The 22,150-nt window shown below is 50.2% G+C and overlaps 1 protein-coding gene across 3 annotated transcripts in view; it reads right to left on the bottom strand.

Moving 5' to 3' along the window:
• Window positions 1-1,792: 1,792 nt before the first annotated feature.
• Window positions 1,793-22,150, bottom strand: part of POU2F3 (POU class 2 homeobox 3) — an 80,079-nt gene continuing 59,721 nt past the window's right edge. For all 3 annotated transcript variants that reach the window (XM_058687058.1, XM_058687060.1, XM_058687059.1), the window contains 10 exons: window positions 21,623-21,727; window positions 20,312-20,414; window positions 17,697-17,779; window positions 15,204-15,386; window positions 14,635-14,776; window positions 12,830-12,966; window positions 10,431-10,592; window positions 5,231-5,297; window positions 4,075-4,207; window positions 1,793-3,102 (listed from right to left, as the gene is read on the bottom strand). In XM_058687058.1, the coding sequence (XP_058543041.1) occupies window positions 3,063-3,102; window positions 4,075-4,207; window positions 5,231-5,297; window positions 10,431-10,592; window positions 12,830-12,966; window positions 14,635-14,776; window positions 15,204-15,386; window positions 17,697-17,779; window positions 20,312-20,414; window positions 21,623-21,727 (1,155 nt within the window). In that variant the 3' untranslated portion in view covers window positions 1,793-3,062. The remainder of the gene's footprint in view (window positions 3,103-4,074; window positions 4,208-5,230; window positions 5,298-10,430; window positions 10,593-12,829; window positions 12,967-14,634; window positions 14,777-15,203; window positions 15,387-17,696; window positions 17,780-20,311; window positions 20,415-21,622; window positions 21,728-22,150) is intronic.

Below are 22,150 nucleotides of genomic sequence, written 5' to 3'. Positions count from 1 at the left end.
CAGCACAGAACCCGACACAGGGCTTGAACTCATGAACCATGAGATCATGAGTTGAGCTGAAGTCGGACGCTTAACCGACTGAGCCACCCAGGCGCCCCCCAGCTCTCTTCATAATTGCCAAAACTTGGAAGCAACCAAGATGTCCTTTGGTGGAGGATAAACAAACTGTGGTGTATCCAGACAACAGAATATTATTTATTCAGTGCTAAAAGGAAATGAAGAGATGGAGGAACTTTAAATGCACACCGCTAAGTGAAAGAAGCCAATCTGGAAAGGGTATGTGCTATGATTCCAACTATATGACCTTCTGGAAAATGCAAAGCTATTAGAGACGGTAAAAAGATCAGTGGTTGCAAGGGTGTAGGGAGCAGAGAGGTGAAAAGGTAGAGCACAGAGAATCAGGGCCGTGCAAATACCCTTTATATTACAATGGTGGGTATGTATCATATTTTTGTCCAAACCCGTAGCATGTGCAACACAGAGTGAGCTCTAAGATGAACTGTGAACTTTGTGTGATTATTATGGGTCAATGTAGGTTCATTCTTGGTTTAAACAAAAAAAAAACTTTCTGGTGAGTGATGTTCATAATGGGGGAGGCTATGCATGTGAGGGGGCAGGGGTATGTGGGAAATCTCTGTACCTAAATCTAAAACTGCTCTAAAAAAAAATAATAAAATTTTTTTAAAAGGTGGAAATGGATGAAAACCATCAGTGTGGACAGCGCAGGATATCGGCTTTCAGCACTTACCTGAACAAGATGTCACGGTAGCCAGGATTGCTACAGAAAGGGTTGGCTCTGGCACCCATGACTATACAAAGAGTATATACATGCCTGCGTGTGTATGCACACTTTTGTACATATGGGCTGGTGGGTGGCAGAATGGTCCTTTCATATACTTAAATCAGCGCGGAAGGCTCCTCTTGCTGTCTCTCTGCTGCATACGTAGCCACTTCCAACCGGATCTTTTCTTGAGACCGTAACTACTACCAATAGGCTTTCTTCTCCAGCTTCGTGTCGTGAAAGATTAGTCTTACTATAAGGCCCATTCAAACATCAGAAACAGTTAAGTCTTGATTATTTACGTATAGGTTCCCCACTTGGATATTATTTGCAACAGATGTTTCATCCCAATCTTGGTTTTTCCCCATCAGCCATTACAGTTTTGAAGGGCTTCCCTTTCACACGGGTCAGTGTCAACCTCGGGAATGGTAACGATTGAAATTTTTATTAACCTCGGAAAAACCACCAGGAGAGCTTGCTTGCCCCTCAAGCCCCTCACCAAAAGTCACAGCGCATTTCCAAAGCCACCTATATTTGATTGTTGAATTATGCTTCGTTTTTCACATCTATTGCTTTCCATTGTGGATATTGAATAACTGACCTTCAGGATATCTGGGATATGAGCCTCCTCAGCCTCTGCCTCCACCTCTTAAGTCTGAATGACTTGGCCTTAAAACTCCCCCTTTCTATCCTCCCCCTTACAAAATGAGGCAACCAGCCTCCTCCTACTCTGTCAGAAAGGGTAAGAACTCTGAACTCTTCAAAGCCCTGTATTAATGTAGATCGTCTTTAGCAGCAGGTCTGGGGAGTAACAGACTTAATGCACCAATTGGCAACATTTTCCCCATCCCATTTTTTGTAAGTAATCTCTACGCCCAGCGTGGGGCTTGAACTCATGTCCCTGAGATCAAGAGTTGCCTGCTCCACTTACTGAGCCAGCCAAGTGCTCCCCTATCCCATTGCACTATACACACTCATATCTCCCTCCACAAAAGACACAGAACAATAATCTAAACCTCTTCTTATCAGCAGTGGAATCATTTAGATCATAACTATACAAATTTATTTAGGAACAGAGAGATTCCTTTGAATCTCAACATTTTCTTGGATATACAGTCTTTAAAAAAAAAAAAAAAAGGTGACCATCTCTGGAATGGCTTCATGTTACATCTCTACACACTGGCCCACAAAGAAGGAGACTAGAGATAATGTTCCCGAAAAGTCAACAAAGATTCCCAGCCCATGTGGGAACTCTTGTGGAAGCTAGCACAGTATTTCACACTTTGGCATTTTTTTTCCTTTCTTTTTCTTTTTCTTTTTTTTTAAAAGAAGATAAAATATTACAGAGATATCTTCAAAATTCACACCTGAGTTAAACATTTTGTTGGAAAATTCCACGTTAAGGAGAGAACGTCATTGCAAAAACTGGAGAGGGCTATATACAGGTATTTTGCCAACATAACTCTTACGTATTTGCTTTTGTGTCCTTTCTTCTGCAGCCGGGGTGGGGGGGGGGGCGGAGAGGGAGAGAGGGGACCCAGGTAAGGACAGGGAGGGAGAGAAGGAGTAAGCACTCCTGAGCTCCGGGGCAGGTCTAGCAAACAAAAGAGCACCTGTGGGCAGAGAAACATGCCCCGGGGGCTGAGGGTGGCTCAGCCTTCTGTAAAGAAGAGAGAACCTGGAGAAGGCAATCACGACTGGATCTTGGTTCTAGAAAAGGGGGCTAAAGAGAAAATGGGGTGAAATGAAGATTCAGTCAGAAAAGTTTGCTGAACGGAGAAAACATCAAGTCTTTGGTGGAGACATCAGATTCAAATCTTTTCACAGATTTTAGAATCGGTTCAGAGGCGGAGGCTAAGTTCAGAGTCAAAACCATCATCTCTCCTTCCGGTTGTTTGGCACACCAGGCAAACGTCTGTCCCCGAGAGGCCCACGGATGCATTGGGAAATCGTGGCAAGATGTCCTTTCTCCGAGAGACTACTGCCACAGTGAAGCCGTCTGAGATATTTAGAACCAGGAGACAGGAGCACGGGGAAGGAAGGTGAAAACGGTAAACAGCGAGGAGGGGCATATGTTTCAAGAACACTAGGAGTCCGCACATGCTTCAATCACAGTTTAGATCTCTGGGGGCCCTCACTCCTGAAGAAGCAAGAGTTTGGGTTGACAGTGGGGATTCTCTTTCACTCTTCTGACCGTAATCTGTCCATACACAGAAGGCGTGATTCCCTTCCTTCCAGTGGGGAATACAGGGCCAGGTGGATTAGGAGAAACTTTTTGGTCTCAGTGGAGGTAGGTGGGATGATTCCATCGGTACCAAGATCTGGAAGGAAGGAAAAAAAACCGAGTCAATGCTAAAAGGTGCTAATGTGACTGAGGGAAGACGCAAATGGGCAGTGACTGCTAACAGGTGTAGGGTTTCTCTCCGGGGCGATGAAAACGTTCTGGAATTAGATTATGGTGATGGTTATGCCACATTGTGACTACACTAACACGCACTGGATTCTACCTTCAGCGGTAAATTGTAGGGTATGTGAATTCTAGCTCAAAACACAGTAAAACATGTACATTATATGGTTTTCTTCCCCTCCCCCCTTTTTTTTGGCAGGGGTGGTTGAGGAGCTCCAGAAGTTTGGTGTGTGCAACAGTTATCGGTCAGTAAGACCTCGCTGCCTTGTGGAATGGCCTGGGTTTGGACAAGTGGATTCATTTCTTCCGACGAGGTACTGCCTAACTTTCAAATCTCTGCTGTGCTCTGAATCCGTGAGCCATCTCTCAAAGCACCTGCTCTGAGAATACTTTTTGGAGCAGACTCTTTGGTCCCAGGGGCGGCTTACCTCGCTGCATGCCAGGTGGGAACCCGAGATGGGGGCGGGGGCAGGGAGGCAATACTTCCCTCTGTCATTGTGTCAGCCACACTGACAGCTCCCGCTCACATCAGAATGCCCCAAGAACAGGGTTCCTGGCAGGGAGTGGAGAACCCCTAAGCCCACTGAAGGACCTGGCCCTTCCTTCCAGGAGTGTTTAGAAATTTCCACCCTCCCAGTGAGGATGGAAATATTGGCTTTGTTGACATCAGCCTCTTGCCAGGACTGCTGGCTGGCCGAAGCTTCTCTTTTAAAGCCCACTCCCTAGGGATCCGGTCCAGCCTGGCTGTCCACTCTGTCCCCGTCCTGCCACCCCAACTCTCCTCTCCGAGAAAGTGGCAGGCTTCCTGCCCCGAAGGATTGACCCAGCTTCTTGCATGGTCCCTTGATCCTGCTGGAATGTCTCGGTATTCTCTCCTCCACCTTACCCCGAAGAGTTAAAACCGGAGGCGCTCATTGCCGCTTTGGAGTTATTTTGAGATGCAGTGGGGCTGTTGGCGTGGAGTCCGGAGCCGGGAGACGAAGGCCCGCTGTTGTTCCCAGGGGAACAGGATGACGTTACTGAGGACGAAGAGAGGCCAAAACAAGGGGAAAATAATGCTGCTGGGTCCCGGGACCTCGTGACCTGGCCCTTCAGACATGTATCCCCAAAGAGCTCCCGCCCTCTCCCTACCTCCCACCCATCGGCCCACCTCCTGCCTCGTCTGCATCAACACCGGGCCCCAGAGGGACTCTCGTCATAAATGCTCTTTGCAGCGCAGGCCCTGGAGAGCGGCATGGCTGGTTCTGCGGGTCTGAGAATTGCCAAACGCGAAAGGACAGATGCCAAAATCATCCTACCCCGGGACACACCCTGGGCTGGGCGTATGTAGCCCCAGACTGCGAGGCGGGAGGGGGAAAGGAACTAGAAGGCTCGGAAAGGAGGAGGGGAGGAAAGCGAGAAAAGGGAATAGGGGAGGAAAGAGCATCTGAGGCCACAATTAAAGGTCACCGGCCCCTCTCGTGTTTCTGTCTCCACAGAAAGACGCCCGTGTATCTCCTAGAAAGAGTACAGCCAGGGGACAGGCTTGGATCCTCATTTTTGGGTTTCCCTAACAACGTCCCGTGAATAAGGGGACAGATATCTTGCCATCCAAGCAAGCCAAGATACTTTGACGAGTGGGGAGCAGTGCTATTGATTGTGTCCGGACAAGAGGCAGACGCTGGGGCTGTCTTGGGCACATGTAGACGTATGGTCACCCTGCTAGTTCTTTGGAAGGCTGTAGGTACTTTTTGAAAAATAGAGTTCTGCAGAAAACTGGTTTGGAAAACCCTGCCTTCTATACAGCTCCTTCAGGGATGTGAAATGCACTCTGGTGCTGAGAAAGTATGGCAGCAGAAGCAGAAAGCAAACGCTCGTTTTAAACTTGGCCTCTTCAGCACTTCCCAAACTTAGGTGGTCACGGAACCCTTCTTCTCCTGGCAGAGATTTTAATAGCCATTGAAATACATTTAAGGAAGGCTGACTTAGTCACCTTTCAGGTCTCCCATCCCATTATTTAAGGGAATTCTGGAGTTCTTCAGAAACCCCATTGTAAAGCTCACCTGTTCCAGGCATGGTACTGTGGACAGGAGGGACAGAGAGGGGGCCCAGAGACCCAGAGGGAGAGACCTGAAAGGCAACAGAGGTTTGTAAATGTCTTGTGTCTGCTCCCTTCTCCAGTCTTGGCTGCTTCTCCCAGGGTGCTGGGCCCCAGAACGCAGATAGCAGGACTCAGCTTCCTGGCTGCTTGCCTAGTTCCAAACCTCCGCTCTGTCCCCCGCTTCCAGAAGAGGGCCTCTGGACCACGTACAGCATCGGCTCCAGTTCTGCAGACCCCGGGGCCCTGCCCTCCCTGCTGTGCCCCCTGGCAAGGCTTCTTCGGCACTGCCAGGATGAAGCTCGCATACCGAGGGCTTGGCCCCTGTCGTGGCAGGTGCTGGTCAGTTGGCTACGGTGCCTCGTTCTTTTCTTCCATGAGATCCCTTTGCTCGGTGCAGCAGAGCCCAGCCCTAACAACCTGTTTCAGGCTTCCTGGTGTCTGAGCGGACCGCCCACTCTCCAGAGAAAACTGGAGGGGCTAAACTTTCATTTTGCCGTGAAGACCTCCCAGCATTACCGACTCTGAGATTGGGAAGGGACTTAAGGTCATCTAGTGCGAACCTCCTTACTCTTCAGGACTCTCCCCCTTAAGAATCACTGCCTTAGCACGACCTAGAACAAGTTGTAATAGAAAGAATGGGCTTCGGGGCCCAACAGATCTGGGGGTGAGAACGTGGCTCCGTCGTAACTATCCACGTGACTTTGGGTGAGTTACCTAACCCCGCTGAGATTTGGTTTTCTCATCCGTGAAATAGAGGTAATACCTCCCTTATATTTCCTTTTAATTAAGATTTAATAAGATAATGTCCATAAAGCTTCCAAGTCAATGCCTGGCAAAGAGTGCCAGGCTTGTTAAGCGTCCGTTCCCTTCCCCCCTGAAGGAAGCTGTCAACTGTCTCTGGACACCGGTCACCTCTTCATTTGAGCTGAAATCTGCATACCTTGCCTTCCCTTTATTCTCCTCTTGCCGACGGGAAGCTCCAATCGATGTTCCCAAAGGACGTTGGAAGGAAGTTCTCAGGGAGCTGTGATTTGATATCCCTCCCCTCCCCAGCTCAGATCCTCTCATCCCAACAGGATGTGGCATGTATTCATTTCCCAACTAATCAGCTACGGTTCTGCTGTCTTCATTTACCTGCCTTTTTACAATGAGCCTCCTCAGTAGGGCAGGGGGCCCACGAAGGGTGGAGGCAGGTGTGAGGCCTCCTGGTAAGAGATGTTATCAATGATTTCTCTCCCTCTTCTCCTCTCCTCCCTACTGCCACACCCAAGACATTTGTTGTTGTTTTAAAATAAATAATGTGTTTAGTCACTGTGACCAGCTTCTTCTGTTTCCTTCTGGAGGCAGGCTATGCATATGCAAGCAGACGTATATATGGTTCCCCCTTTTTAGTTTTTTTATATAAATGCTAGCATTCAGCCCACACTGGTTTGCACCATTTTGTTTTGCTTTTTGCTTTTTTTTTTTTTTTTTTTTTTTTTTTTTTGCTTAACTGTATATCCTGGAGATCACTTCATATCAGAAGCGGAAGAAACTATGTCCTAGTCCCAAGGAGACTGTGCCAATGAGAACTGAGGAGAAGATGGGATCAGAACATGCTCTCTCTCCGCTGCCTCTGTAACATCACAAGCATTAATGTAATTGTTTATCTAACATCTTTTCCCCCCCGCTAGGCTGTAGTCTTCCCAAGGGCAGGATGATGTCTGTTCAGGTCTACCGACTACAGTGCCTAGAACTTTGTAGGTGCTCAGTAAGTAAGTGTGGAACGAATGATGAGAACGAATCAGGCTCCTTCCTGGCTCCTCCATGCCTCCCACTGCTTTTCTCCGTGTGGGTGTCTTGGATTGGGCTTGGACCAAAGCGAGAACCTACCTCCCAAAGCCCCGTGTTTAAAGATTCCGATGCTCTTATGACATGGTTCCATTTCTTTGACACGCCTGACATAACCTAGCCCCCGCCTACCCCTCCAGCCTCCTCATTCACACTCATTCACTCCCTGGGTTCCAGCCCATGCCAGCTTTCTATGCTTCCTCCTTTCCACCCATCCCAGCCTCAGGGCCTTTGCATACACTCTTTCCTCTGCCTCGAATATTCTTCCCTATGCTCTGTCCTCCCTGTGCACCCTCGACCCCCATTAACATCTACTCATTCTGCCGCTGCCAGTTTGAGCATCCTTCCTCCAAGAAGCCCCTGACACTGGGACTAGGTTAGGGCCCTCTAGATCACCCTCCGTCTCTTCTAGAGATTCCATCACAAAGAGCATTTGCTTAGTGTCTATTTTCCCTGCTGGGACCGTAAGCAGGGATCATACGGGTCCTGTGCACCACCATATCCCAGTTCCAAACATATGGTGGCTGCTCAATAAATATTCAAGAAAAGAATGATCACCGAATATCCCTTGCCTCCAACTTAACGTTTTCATTGCTTTCTCACAGCCTGCAGGGTAATTTAGTACCTGTGGCCCGTCGAGAGCCAGCCCTCGTCAACCTCTCTTCGTCCCTAAACCTTAGCTTCAGTCAGATGGCAATGTTGCGATTCCCCAAATGCAGCACATCGTTTTATAATCCCATGCCTTCTCACAGATGGTTCCTCCCGCCTGGTATGGCGCTCTTGCTAATTCCTAATGTGCTTGAAGAACAAATTAGGGGTCAGCGCTCCCAGCCTCCATTCGGATTGGAGTGTCTCTCGTCGTCGGTGTTTGTCTGTGTTCCCGGAGCACTCCTACAGGGCTTCTCACATCTCCTTCACTGCAATCTCTTGCCTCTTCTGGCTCCTCCTTAGTTTCCTGCCTGGATCCTTTTCCTTTACCTGTCCCTCACCTGCTGGTGTTCCCCAGGGTTAAGACTAGACTTTTCTCTTGGCTCTGTTGTGCAAACAGCATAGCTGAGCTCCTCCTCCCCTAGGATTTCAGCCACCAATTTATGCTTATGACTCCCTGACCTACGTCTCCATCCCGGCCTTCTCTCCTGACCTCCAGACCCATCAGTGCAAGTGCCCAAGGACGGCCCCACGTGGGTGTCCCACAGGCCTCACTGGACCTTATAATAATGTAAAGAATGGAAATCGTCACCTTTTCCTGCTCCCGAACCCGCTCCTCCACCTGTGTCTGACTGTCCCATCAGTGGAGCAGCCACTGGCCCCATCAGCCCAACAACCTGAATGCTGACAGTCAGCCCAGAGTATTGTCTTTCCTTCGTCATTTCCCTGCCGCCATCTGATTTCCGATTCGTAACCCAAGACCCCAAAATTCCACCTTCTCATTGTCCCTTGACTCTCTCCCTTCCCCTCGTTCTTAGTCCCTAGCTTTGCTTCAGCCCTCACTATTTCTTTCCTGGATAACTGCAGCCACATCCTACCTGGTTTCCCCACAACCAGTCTCGTGTCTCTCAAACCACCCTTTATACTGCACTCAGAGTGATCATTCTGAAAAGCAAATCTGATGGTGTCAGTGGCCTGCTCAACATCCTTCGGTGACTTCTCCCAGCCGTCTCCTTAGCGTTGTACATAGTCCCCCCAGTCTGGCCCTTGCTGGTCTGTCCAGCCTCATCGTTCAACATCCCTCCGCAGGGACCACCCATAGTTCTGGGAACATGCCATACACTCTCCCTGCTCCCTGCTACTGTTCTTATACTTTCCCCCCAGGAGAACTCCACCCCACACCTATTTGCCTCTTCACTCCTTTTCCTTTTAGACTCAGCTCAGGTATTAATTATCTCCTTGGGGGAGCCTTCTCTAACCACCACCTTGGCAAGGCTTTGTTAGCCGCAACTCCTAAATTCTCCTAGAGAAATTATGATGTTGTTTATCATTTGTTTCTTTGTCTGTCTCCTCTGCTAGATGGTGAGATCCTCTGGGACAGGGGACAGATATTATTTATTTGTGTATCCCCAGCACTCTGCGCAAAGGTCACTCTATGGTAGATGGCCAAGGAATGTTCGGTGAAAGAGTGAACAATGGTGTCGTTTTTATGAAACAGCTGTGTTCCACCCCAGACAAGGCTGAATCTCACCCATCCTTGAGGGCCAAAAGATTTGAGGACAGTGGCATTGCCCCCAATTCCCTTAACCTTCCAACCATGGCATCCCCAGGGATGGAGGAAGAGAATGTTCCTCCAGACGCTAGCTTTCCCTGGATGCAGAAGATATTTCCTACTCCCCAAACTTCCACGTTATTCCCAGCCCTGACTTTTCCCCCTGACCACCAAAATCAGACACACAACTGTCCACTTCACACTTCCTCTCGGGTCCTTAGGAGGCATGTCCAGCTTAATCTGACCAGCTCCAAATTCTTAGTCTTTTTCCCCCTCATACCTGTATCTCTGGCTTTCTTCATCATCTTAAAAAAAAAAAAAAAAAAAAAAAAATGGCAGCGCCTTCCAATAAGTCGTTCACGCCAAAACCCTTAAACTCATCTTGGCCTCATTTCTCACACTCCTTATCTGAGCTCTCAGCACATCTCATTGGCTCCACGGTTGAAGTATATTCAGAATCCAACCACTTCTTGTCACCGTCCTGGCTACCACCCTCCCCTAAGCTTCCTCTACTCTCAGCCTGGTTATTGTAGTTCTCCTCACTGGTGTCCCTTTGCCACGTAGATTATTCTCCACCTCAGTCAGTTTAGGCTTCTCCACTCACAGCTCTCCAGTGTCTTATTTCATACAAACCCAAAGCCAGGGTCCTTTAGTGACCTCCATGACCTTGGGTGGTCTGCTCTCTGTTATGTCTCTGATTTCCCCTCCTATTCTCGCCTCCTTCCTCACTCTGCCCCAGCCATACTGGCTTCCTTCTGTTCCTCAAACATGCCAAGTCTTTTTTACTTGCTGGTCCCTCTGCCTGGAACACTCTTTCTTCTAGATACTTCATCTATTTCCAACACTTTGGGCTCCACTCAAATGTCACCTTCCCAGGGAGGTCCTCTCTGACCTATTAAAAAAGCATCTCCTCATAATTATGTTCATTCCCCTTACCCTTCTTTATTCTCCTTTATATTATGTTTATTTCATATATGCCATCTATTTGCCTATTTATTGTATGCCCCTCTCAACTCCCGACGGCCATCTTCCCCCGGATGGAGAAGACTCTTCACCTTCCAGGCACCATTCCTCTTCTTGCCCCCTCCCCCCACCCCATGCTTGGCAGGCAGCTTGGTTCTTGGCCACTTACCAAGCGGGAGTTGTAGATGGGAGATTTGATGGGTGTGGTCACGGGGCAGTTGATTCGCTTCTCCTTCTGACGTCGATTGCAGAACCAGACTCTCACCACCTCCTTCTCCATGGACAACTGCTCTGCAATCATGGAGATCTCTTCTGAGCTGGGTTTGGGGTTCTGCGGAGACCAAAGGGATAGAGTGTGGTCAGCAGGAAGGGGGAACAGGGTCAAGAATCAGGGGTGGGGGCCAGAGGTTCCAAGGAAACAAGATAGGCCAATGGATGGATCAAAAGCTTTAGAATCAGACCTAGGATGGAATGCTGGCTTTATCATTTACTGTGTAGCTTTAGGAACCTTTCTTAATTAACTTCTCTGAGCCTCAGTCTTATCATGTATGAAGTGAGAACAATAATGTCTACTGTATAGGATTGTTGCGAGGCTAAAATGAGAAACCATGTATAAACTGCCAAGCCCAGGGCCTGCCACAAAATACAGGATCCACAAATGTAGCTCTCTTCCCTCCCTTCTCACTTCAGGAGAAGTTCTGAAAGGAGAAGTCCTTTGACATGTGTGTGGGACGGGCAGAATCCCGAACCCCATGTTTCGCCACACAACCTGATAACCTTTTTTTGTGTTATTGCTTCCTGTCCCACCTCAAAATAGGAAAAGATAAACTAAAGCATGTGGATCCAAGACTGTGGAGACATATATATTCAGCACTTTCTTGTTCCAACCCCTCCCTCCACCCAATCTTTGATCTCAGCCCCTTTCCCTCCTTCCTACACACCCCCTCCCTTACTCAGGCTGCTCCCAGAAACCTAATCAGCAGGAAAAGCCAGCTCTTGTCATTCTGCCAGCAGGATGCAGCCATCAAATCCTTGAGCCAGATGCACCAGCGAATGAATTCGCTGGAGCGGGCAGCAGTCTTGGAGGCCTGGGGCCCACAAGATTAAATGAGGCCAAGGGCACATCCTTTAGGGACCTGGGTCGTGTGGATAGAGGCTCTGAAAGCTGGTATCCAAGGGATCCCGATTAGAAGCTGTTTAGACCACACCTGTTTTCCTTCTTCTCTTCCCTAGCTCCCACAGGGCACAAAGCTGGTATTATTATTAGCTTCTACATACTGGCCCAGGAATATGCTTTTGCTACAAGTTCAAACAAATGTATCATATTATATGATCACAAGTATTTAAATGCGTGTGGAGAAAGAAACAGAAGGAAATACATTTAGATGCCATTTGATGGTAGATTTTTTTTCTTTCTACTTCTCTATATTTTCCTAATTGTTTACAGTGAGCATTTACTACATTGATAATTCTAAAACTACAAATCAATGCATAGAAAGTAAAGAATTTCAGATGGTAACTATACTTGTTATGATGAGCATTTTGTAATGGGTAAAATTGTTGAATCCCTGCCATACACCTGAAACTAATATAATATTGTATGTCAACTAAGGTAAGAAAGAAAGAAAGGAAGAAAGGAAGGAAGGAAGGAAGGAAGGAAGGAAGGAAGGAAGGAAGGAAGGAAGAAAGAAAGAAAGAAAGAAAGAAAGAAAGAAAGAAAGAAAGAAAGAAAGAAAGAAAAAAAGAAAGAAGAAAGAATTTATATGTAGTGTTCTGGCTTTGCTCCCTTTACCTCCACTGGATACAGAGATCCACCCTCTTCTGGGACTCTATATCCCCCCCCTTTTTTTTTTTAATTTTTTTTTTAACGTTTATTTTTATTTTTGAGACAGAGAGAGACAGAGCATGAACGGGGGAGGGTCACAGAGAGAGGGAGACACAGAATCTGAAACAGGCTCCAGGCTCTGAGCTGTCAGCACAGAGCCCGACGCGGGGCTCGAACCCACAGACCGTGAGATCATGACCTGAGCCGAAGTCGGATGCTTAACCGACCGAGCCACCCAGGCGCCCCACCCCCCCCTTTTTTTTTAATGTTTACTTTTGACAGAGAGAGAGAGAGAGAGAGAGAGACAGAGTGCAAGCAGGGGTAGGGCAGAGAGAAAGGGAGACACAGAATAAGAAGCAGGCTCCGGGCTCCAGCTGTCAGCACAGAGCCTGCCGTGGGGCTCGAACTCATGGACTGGGAGATCATGACCTGATTCGAAGTTGGATGCTTACCCAGCTGAGGCACCCAGGCGCCCCCCTATATCCCATTCTTTAAATCTCCCAGTGAGAGAGACAACGGGCCCTTAAAAAATGTCAGGGCAAGAAGAGTCAGTGGGGGAAGAAGTTCCTGAAACCCAAGATGAAGTCGCCCGCTCCCTGGGACACATGGGTGCCTGGAGAGGGTGCCTGGGCTTGCTTTCCGACCCTTTCCCAGGGCAGGTGTGGTACCGAGGGGCCTGAGTGTGTCCGCTCATCCAACTCTGCACATCAGCCCACCCGTTCCCACCCGGAGGAGCCGCTCACGTCTTGAAATCTCTTCTCCAGAGTCAGGCGGATATTGGTCTCGATGCTGGTCCGTTTCTTCCTCTTCCTACCAAACACTTCACTGAGGGTGGGGAAAGAGCTGGGGGTGCTCCCCGAGGGGTCCGATGGAGAGGTTTCTGTCCGGAGGTGGAAAGACAAAGGAAGCTCAGAGAAGAGAATGCATGGCCAGTTGAGGCTCTGTGTCAATGGCCTTGAGATCCACCAATGCTGCCCAGTAGGCTCTGCAGTGGCTCTTTTGGGACCAGCTCCCTCCTCCCGGAAGGGGAACCAGAACAGGCCAAGAACCCTGCTTGTCCTCATTACTCTGGGCAAAGGTCTTCCGCGACTCCCACGCTAATGCCTCCAGTGTTTGCGGTCACGGTTCAAGGACACTCAGACATCAGCGGCATGTGTGGGTGTGAGTGGGTGCAGGCAGGGCTCCTACAAGGGACTCTCATGAGTCTGTCTTTTATGAGGATGCTTGGATATGGATGCTCAGTAAAATAGGAACTGGTATTTTGAGCTAAAAGCAATGGCACTTGGTGGCAGAATGTTGGTGCAGATGTCACTTTCTTTTCAGGGCAAGTGTTGGAGCTGAGGCTGTATGATCGGTGGGCAGATATACCCCACAGGAAGGATTCAGGCATCAGGTAGGCGGGACGCACTAGAAACGACCCGTAAGGTCTCTTCCCAAAGATCCTAAGACCCTTTGATCATCTCTGTCACTTCAGTGCCCTGAAGAAAGCTGACGAAGGGATAAGTCGTTGGGGACAGCTTCCTTGACCTTCCATGTTTCCTCGTGGAGGGACTTCTGAGGGGGTGACTGACCCCTTTGTCTGCCCATCCCACCCTTTCCTTCCTCTGCACAGGAAGTACTCGTCAACATGTGTCTCGTGACTAGAGCCCAGCCCGGCACCGGCTCTGCTCCTTCCCTCTCTGCCTACACCAGTGGTTCTCAGCTGGGGCGGTTTTGCACCACGACTGCTCCCCCAGGGGACATTTGGGATATCTGGAGACATTTTTGTATGTCTCAACGGGCGGCAGGTGCTGCTGGCACCCAGCGGGTAGAGACCAAGGATGCTGCCAAATGCCCTATAATTCACAGGACAGCCTCTTCCAACCAAGAATTCTCCGGTCCAATGTGTTGATAGTGCCCTGGTAAGAACCCTGTCACCCACTGTTCCCAGACACCAACCTCCTCCATTCAATATTCCAAACATCTTGCCCTTGGCTTGCACCCTTGACCTCCTGGAATGCCTCCCAGGTCACCCGGCTGACAGAATCCTGCGGACCCTGCTCCTGCTGTAGGACTTTCCCCACTAGTCTTGCTCACGGTGACTCCCTGCCCTCTGGAGACCTGCTCGAGGTTAGCCAGATAGAGGGCTTGTGTTGTGACTCTTGCCTTCCCGGCTCCCCCAGGAGATCCTAGAGAACCCATTCCCCTACCTTCCCAACCTAGAAGGGGTCCAGAGAGCAAGGTGAGTAAGTTTGCAGACCCAAACTTTGTCTCTGGTGAGCCGTCCCCAGGCGGCTGGGTGGCCGTAGGGTGGACAACGGAAGGGGGCCAAGTCTTCATGGCCACAGACCTGAAGCCATTTCTTTCAAGGGGCCCTCTCAGCAACGAAGCGGACATTTCCCTCTCCCCTTGTCTGTCTCCTGTATCTTATTTCTCAGGTGGTTCCAGGCCCAGGAGGAGAAGGGGTCTTACACACTGACCGCCTAAAGCCTCAACTCAGACAAGTCACCAGCCCCTTCCCTGCAGAATCCTCTGGGGCACCGTCCACCCTTGAGTCCCTGATGCCTACCTGCATCGTGCAACCATTTCTCCAGCAGTGGCTTGAGCTTGCACATGTTCTTGAAGCTCAGATTGAGGGCCTCAAATCGCGAGATGGTGGTCTGGCTGAAGTCATTACCGTACAGTTTTCCCATCGCCAGCCCCACATCTCCCTGCATGTGGGGACCGAGAGGGAAAAGCCGGAGGGACGGGCTCCTTCTCTTCTTTGTCCACGTTCCCCACCATCCTGGCGCCCATCATGCACGGACAGAACCTTCAAGCACCCACCCGTGACTGTGACTCCTTTCCAGGTTTTTTCCCTCTAAGAGGGAGACTTTGGTTCATTTCCCTCCCCAGACTCGGAGTGGGCCGTCCCCATATGCCCAACCCCTTGTCTGGCTCTCATTCCTCCCACCCGTTTCCCAGCAGTGTCCCCCAGTTCCCTTACCAATAGAAACTGTGCCCTGTTCTCAGGGAACACAGGGACACGTGGGCTTGCCCCAAACACACTGAACATCCGGCCGCTCCTCAAATGTACACTCGGGAAGCCCCGTCTCCGCTCGCTCAACCCAATCCCTTCTAGCTCCCCGCAAACCAAACCTGTGTGAAACCCAGCTTAATGCGCCTCTGCTTGAAGGTCTTGGCAAACTTCTCCAGCTCTTCCAGGTCACTGGGCTCATCAGACCCTCCAGAGCTGGGTAGATGCTTCGGTGCTGGGAGATGTGGGGACGCTTCCAGATGGGGGTCTAAAGAAGATCCCGGCAGCCCGGGGCGGCCAATTGCCTAAAAGGGAACACATGCCAAACAGATCCACAATGGCACAGATCGAATGGCACTTTCTATCGTGTGCTTAGAAGGCGACAGATGTCTGGGCGCGCTTGATTCCTATTTTTTTCAGGGGCGTGGAAGTGAAAATTTGGGTTTCTACAAAGGGATGGCAAATAGCTAGAATAGCTGAGGCAGACACAGGACTGCAGGGCGGGGAAGTGGCCTTCTTGGGTTTTAGTCTATGACTCATTGTTTGACTCTGGGCAGGTAACTTCCTTCTTTCAATTTTCCGCTGTAAAAGGAGCTAGCGGGGTTGTTTACTAAGATTCCAAAAGCAAATCTCAGAATGGGACAAGGAAAAGGTTGTTTGCCTTGCCTGTTCTTTTCCACAAAGCAAAGTAACTGAGGTGTTTAACAGGCATTAACTGAAGATAACAGAGGACATCCGAGACTTGTTGTATGAATAGACCTTCCAGAAAAATTTAAACCCTTAGGACTGCCATTGTACTTTCTAACCCATCATTTTCTTTCATGAGAGTGGTGTTTGGGTGTGTTTTGCTTTGTTTCATTTTTGTTTTAAGTTTATTTATTTAATTTTTCAGTAATCCCTACACCCAATGTGGGGCTTGAACTCGTGACCCCGAGATCAAGAGTCGCATGTTCCACCGACTGAGTGGGGCAAGCGTCCTGTGTTTTTTGTTTCTAAATCAAAGGTATTCCCGTGCTATCTAAATATACATTGATCTCATTTATGGTTGTCAGGAGATAGCCTTCCTTTAGTTCATTTTTGTAGGAAAGTGGGCTCTAAAACCTAGAGTTCATGTGGCGCCCTGTTGGGGTTGGATTGAATCCCCCTCCTGAAGACATCCACGATGGCACAAGCTCTGGAACCCAGACCGAGGGGTCCAGGCATCGTGTCCCTCCAGGAGCCACTGCCCACGTGGACAGCACTGCCTATATCCGCCCTTGTCTTTCTCCTTCCCAGTTTGTTTTCCTAGACTAAGGTGAACTTTCCTCCTTCTCTCTTCCGAGACCTGCAGATTTACAATTCAGATGGACAGCCTCAGGATGAGGAAGGTGAGAGGACCCTGGCAAAGGATCTTTTAGAACAGAATGATTTGGAGCCTTATGGGTTTGGTCCTGTTTTGCAGGATGGGGGCGGAAATCTTCAGCTCTCTTTGAGACTTCCTTCTCATCGATTCCTTTGTTCTTTAACAAATACTTCTTGAGCTCTTTGCTAGACCTTCTTCTCCCTTCCTCTCATATCCAACGAGAGGCCAAATTGCATTCGTTCGTCTTCCCCAAACAGGTCCTCGTTTGCCCTTTCCTCTCTACTCTTATTGCCACAACCCTGAGCAAGTCCCTCATTACCACTGCCCCGGACCATCTTAATAACCTCCCGAACGGCCTCTTGGATTCTCATGTCGTAAGATATGAGAGTTGATCTCAGGCCTCTATAAGATCTCTTCTAGGATGACATTCCGAGTCCCCAGGAGAGTGTGAGTTTAGGATTCCAGTGGCCCCCTTCCTATTAGCCACTAGATGGCACCCTCTCCCCTTCCTGATGTCTTCAGTGGACACTCTAGCCCTCTAGAGTCAGGGCCCTTAGTGATCCGTGGGGATCTTAGGGCACAGAAGGGCCAGTGGGGCCCTGTAATCTGTCTCTGAAGAGCCATCTCCTGCAGCTATGCACGGGGGCACCTAGATGAGGGGAGGAGAGGCACCTACCAGACAGCTCCTGCTGCTCTTAGCAAGCCACACACCTAGAATGAGGCCACGTCCGGCCAGGGTACCGTGTGGCAACACGGGCAGCTCTGTTAACAGCCCCTCGCACCGGTCTCGGACCTCCTGACCCGCACAAGTGCACTGCAGGAGGTGGTCGATAATAGTGGGTCTTGACAGGGACCTAGTGGTGAGAGACTGTGGCCTGGTGGGGACTCTGGTCTCCTCCTTGGGGCTTGAGAGGACCCGGGCAGGGCCGGCGGTCACCGTGGCATCCCTGAAAGTCAGCCCTCCTTAGGACCTGGCTGGTCCTAAGAGGAGTGAGCGAAACCAGGGCTGGTGTGGAGGACCCGCGCTGCAGAGCGGGACGGCCTGGGAGCTGAGATCTCTGGGCTCCAGTCCTGGTGCTGTTGGCGATGCTGGTTCGATCGTTTCTCCCGGCCGTGGCTTGGATTCCTCGTGTGTGAACAGGGATAATCCCTCACTAGCCCCTCTTCCCAGAGGTGTAAGTGCAGCATCAAGGGGGTGGGGGAACACCGGTGAGCAGCTCCGTCCAGAGCTGAGGCATTCTCAGGGGGAGACAGGAAGAATGTGGTTGTTTACCTGGGACGCCAGGCCAGGCCCGGTCTGCGGGAGGAGGAGAGAGCTCTGTTGCTGCGGAAAGGGGAGAAGATTTGGCTGCAGACCTGAGTGGAAGGGGAGGGACAAAGGAACAAACAAAATAAAATCCAGGCCGTCTGAAGGACACGCTCCACAGCTTCGGGACCGAGATAACCGTCCCCACCCCCTGCTACCTCGTCAGGTCCCTCAACCCACCCCGAGCCCTGTGCAAAGGGCCCACGGGACTGCCAGGCATTGTCACACGCAGGTGGAGGTGAACGAGACACGGATAAGCAGGTAAACAGCCATCCGCAAACCAGTCCTCCGGCTTGCCCGCCCGCCTGCCTGGAATGGTGCTGCACGGGCTAAGGAGGTCAAGGCCAGCCTGCTCTGGGAGCTGCTAAGCAGGCTGAAGAAATCCAACAGGGAAGGAAAAGCAGCTGGAACGGAGGGGCCGGGGAGCTCCATTTTGCCTGCAGACAGCCACAAAAACCTGGGCAAATCTGCAAATATGCCAGGCCACATAGATGGGGCCAGAGAGCCCCAAAAGGCGGCACATGGCTGGCCAGAGGCTCTTGGCAGAACGAGGACATTTTCTACTTGGGAGGAAGAGCTGAGAGAGAAGGGAAGACCAGGGGCCAAGCCTCTGGAAACTCTGTCTGGTGGTATGGCCTCCACCTGCTCGTTGTACTGTCTGAGGACCGCTTTCTCCTCCCCTCTCCAGGAAAACGGCCCATGAAGGGCTCTGCCTGACTGGTGGTCATGAGAGTGGCCTCCCTCTAGGAAGGTCTTCAGCCAGGAGCTCTCACTGTCGCTGCGGGAATGAAGCCATTGAGCTACCAGAACAATGGGCCGGGTCACCCCAACCACTCAGCACAGACCAGAACCTTGGGGTCTCTGGGGTCCCTAAGTGGCTCCAGGTCACTGATGTACGGCATCTGTGGAAGCTGACCTTTACGCTCCTCAGTCTATAAAAGTCAGGGCTTAATTTTTCCTTATTAAAATCAACAAAAATCTCTCATAAGGAGCTCCGAGCCAGGAGTCAGAGGCTTAAATGCTAATAGTAATCTAACATTTGTACTGCGTTTTGAAATACACGAAGCCTTTTTATATGCATTATTTTGAATAACCCTCAATAACCTTGTGAGGTAGAATTTTACTATTTTTCTATTTCTTACTGTTTTTCCATTTTATTTTATTTTGCTCCGTTTTTATTCAGAGAGGTTAGGTGAAGTTTCCCAAGGACACACAGCCAGTAAGTGATTTAAAAAACAAACAAACAAAAAAAAAAGAATTTTTTTTAACCAATGAGTTTTCTGCCTTCAGAAAATTTTTTGTTTGTTTATTTTGCCCTGCATCATACACTGACCTCACTGGTTATATGTATACCTCTGGGCCATTTTCACATCACTGTCTTTAAAATTTTTTTTCTAAAGTTTATTTATTTTTTGAGAGACAAAGCGCAAGCGGGAGGGGGCAGAGAGGGGGAGCGAGAGAGAGAGAGAGAGAGAGAGAGAATCTGAATCAGGCTCCAGGCTCCTAGCTGTCAGCACAGAGCCCGACGCAGGGCTCAAACTCACAAACCGCGAGATTATGACCTGAGCTGAAGTCGGACACTTAACCGACTGAGCCATCCAGGCGCCCCTCACGTCACTATCTTTTAAAACAGAAGGGAATTAGCTGTTACCTAGGAATGTGATATACGTTGTTTAGCTAAAATAAGTACTTAAAGGCTCAAGTATGTTCTCAGTCATCATCATAAAAATACTCTGAGATGCCTCAGAACCTAGGGGTAGGGACCGTAACTTAGGCAGGTGTTAGGGATGGAAGGCAGAGTTGCACGTTGTTTGGATTCTGGGTTTCCAAAGCCTCTACCTGGGATTTGTACACAGGTGGCAAACTCCTACTTCCTCCATCACTTTGGCCCTAGTCAGTGGAGACCAGAGAGAGGGGGGCGGTGGGCAGGCAGTGTAGGTCAATGGCCGAGAACACAGGTTTCGGGCAAACTTCTGGACTTTTCTTATGTCACCAGAGACACGCTATGACTATCTACCACACAAGGTTATTTTGAAAAATGCCAGGAAAATCACTCATCAGGGCTCCTGGCAAATCACGTTCAAGAAATACCAGCTATTATCATGAATATTCTAATCTGTTTGCTCTTGGCCCAGGAGCCAGTCTCTGGTAGTAATTTCCGTGCCAAAGAAAACCTGAAAACCCCTTCTCCCGCCTGAGGGTGGCGCTGCCGCTCTACCCAAGCAGAGTCAAGGCCGGCTTCCTGGAGGTGAAAGTCTGAATCAGTCCTGAAAGATTTCCAAGGAACTGGGACTTGTCTGCACTGCATGTCCCAAGGAGCTCTTCCTTCCTGTGCTCCCCTCCGCCCCCAGCTCCTTGCCACCTTGCACCTCAGTCTCTACTGGCCGTGAAGTTGAGGAAGATGAGAGGGAAAAGCAGAGGACTCTCAGCCTGGTGGGGGCAATGCCAGGGTTCCTTCCCCGGGTCTCAATGCCAGAGGAGTGAGCCACTCACCCATGCCCCACACTTGGGCTCCTTTATCCAACAAGCCGCAGCAGCACTTTGCTGGGCTTGATCGATGTGGAAAACGCCCGAGTTCTTACCTTGTTGCCCAGATTGGGTCTGGGATAGCAGGAACTGGGATACGGACTGGAGGTGGCCAGGAACCAGCACGAGCTGCTGGAGCGGATGGAGGGAGGTCATGTCCTGCACATGGGGAGACACATACATCGCCGAATTTACATGCTGGGGGTGCCGGCTCCATCTGCCTGCTGCCCATCTGTCCCGTGGGGCTCCAGACTCTGAGAGTTTGTTGGCAGTGACCTTGCCTTATGCCTCTGTGTAGCTCAAGTGCCTGGCACGTAGTAGCGATTCCATTAATGCTGGCATTGTTACAGCTCCTGCACTCAGCCAAGCAGTGCCTCTCAGCCTAGTGTACTTAAACTTTGCCTTGTTATTTAACTTTCGTGCGTGTCAGTCTTGTCTCCCAAGTAGTCGGTAAACGTCGAAGGCACAGGCTCAGTGTTACCCGGCTCTCAGAGGTTTACCCTAGAAATGACACGAAATCCCGATCGTCTGACTTTGTTTCTTTAATCTCATGCCACTCAACTGTACTAAAAGCCACGTCTTGGCCATTTCCTGGGCCTGAGGCTTTCCTGGAAGGAGGAGCAAGTTATTATTTCTTAACACAACCGATCTGATGAAGCAGAAAGGCCACTGCCCCTGGGCTCCTCCCACCAGCCCTCAAAAGGGAGACAGCAGTTCCGATACGTGGGGGATCGAGATCCTCAGGGTTCTGTGCCCCCCGAGGGCTGTGCTTAGGTCTGTACACGAAGAGGTGGTAAACCCCTGCTGAATAAGAAAGTGAAGGAATGGGCATATGCTCCGGTCTTAAGTATTTCCAGGGAAGGGGTGGCATTTCTTCCCCAGGTGATCCAGACCAAGAGAGGGGCTCGCCACATGGACATCTGCCCTCTCTGACGTTTGCTGTTACTGTTTCAGGGTGCCTCCTCTTCCCCGCACGACACTCTGTTCTACTTTGGCTTTGGTGCAAAACCTCGAGGGAGGAGAGTGGGCTCACTGGAGACAGAAATGCTCTATATCTGTAGCCATGGTTGTCGCAATAGGGCCCCCTGAAATGGGGGCCAGCTCCACAGCCGCTAGGTCCATTGTTCTGGCAAGGCCGGCTCCTTTTGGTCCCAGACAGGTAGAGGCAGCCGGGCTTCCCCTATGGAATCCCACCTCCACCCCAGGCCTGAATCCCTCAGTCACACTCCCTACAGGGGGCTTTTCGGACCACGAATTCACCGAGAGCCAGGTCTAGAGGTCAAGCATTTTGGAGAAGGCTTGACTTCAACTCCCCAGCTGAGTCCACTGAGACTATCAGGGCTCCCCGGCATCAGGCTGGCATTTACCCCAGACATTTGGTTTCCAGACATCATGGCAGGTCCTTGACTCAGGTGACATGGCCGATGCGAGAGGGTCTGCTGCAAGGAGTCACTGAGGTCCTCAGTTTTAATCTGTGTAAGTGGAGGCAGGAGAGCATCAGTGCGGGGCCTCCCCAGGCGGGCAGAAACAGAAACGTAGAGAAGGTCAAGGCGGATTAGTGACCAGCCCCGAGAGTAAGGAGCTAGCTCCGTGCCTACAGTACCTACAGGGCTGGGGCTTGATGTGCCTGCCTGTGTGTGCACCTCAGCCCAGGGCAGCTGGTAAGAGACAGGGAAATGGCACTCTGGAGTCAGAATCTGCAGGAGGGGGATTCACAGAGATCCATGGTTCCTCAGCACATTCTGTGGGCTGTGCGGGCCCACGGTGCAGTTTACGCGCTTCCTCGTTGAAACGGGAAAAAAAGGATATTGCAGGGACTTGAAACATTTCTTTTAAATTTGGAGATGGCGTTCTTCCTTTTTTCTTGGGGGGAGAGGTTAGAATTTCTTTTGTGA

This window comes from Neofelis nebulosa, chromosome 10, assembly GCF_028018385.1.
Source record: "Neofelis nebulosa isolate mNeoNeb1 chromosome 10, mNeoNeb1.pri, whole genome shotgun sequence".
Lineage (NCBI taxonomy): Eukaryota > Metazoa > Chordata > Mammalia > Carnivora > Felidae > Neofelis > Neofelis nebulosa.
The sequence above is the reverse complement of the archived record's forward strand: the minus strand, read 5'-3'. Positions and strand labels throughout refer to the sequence as shown.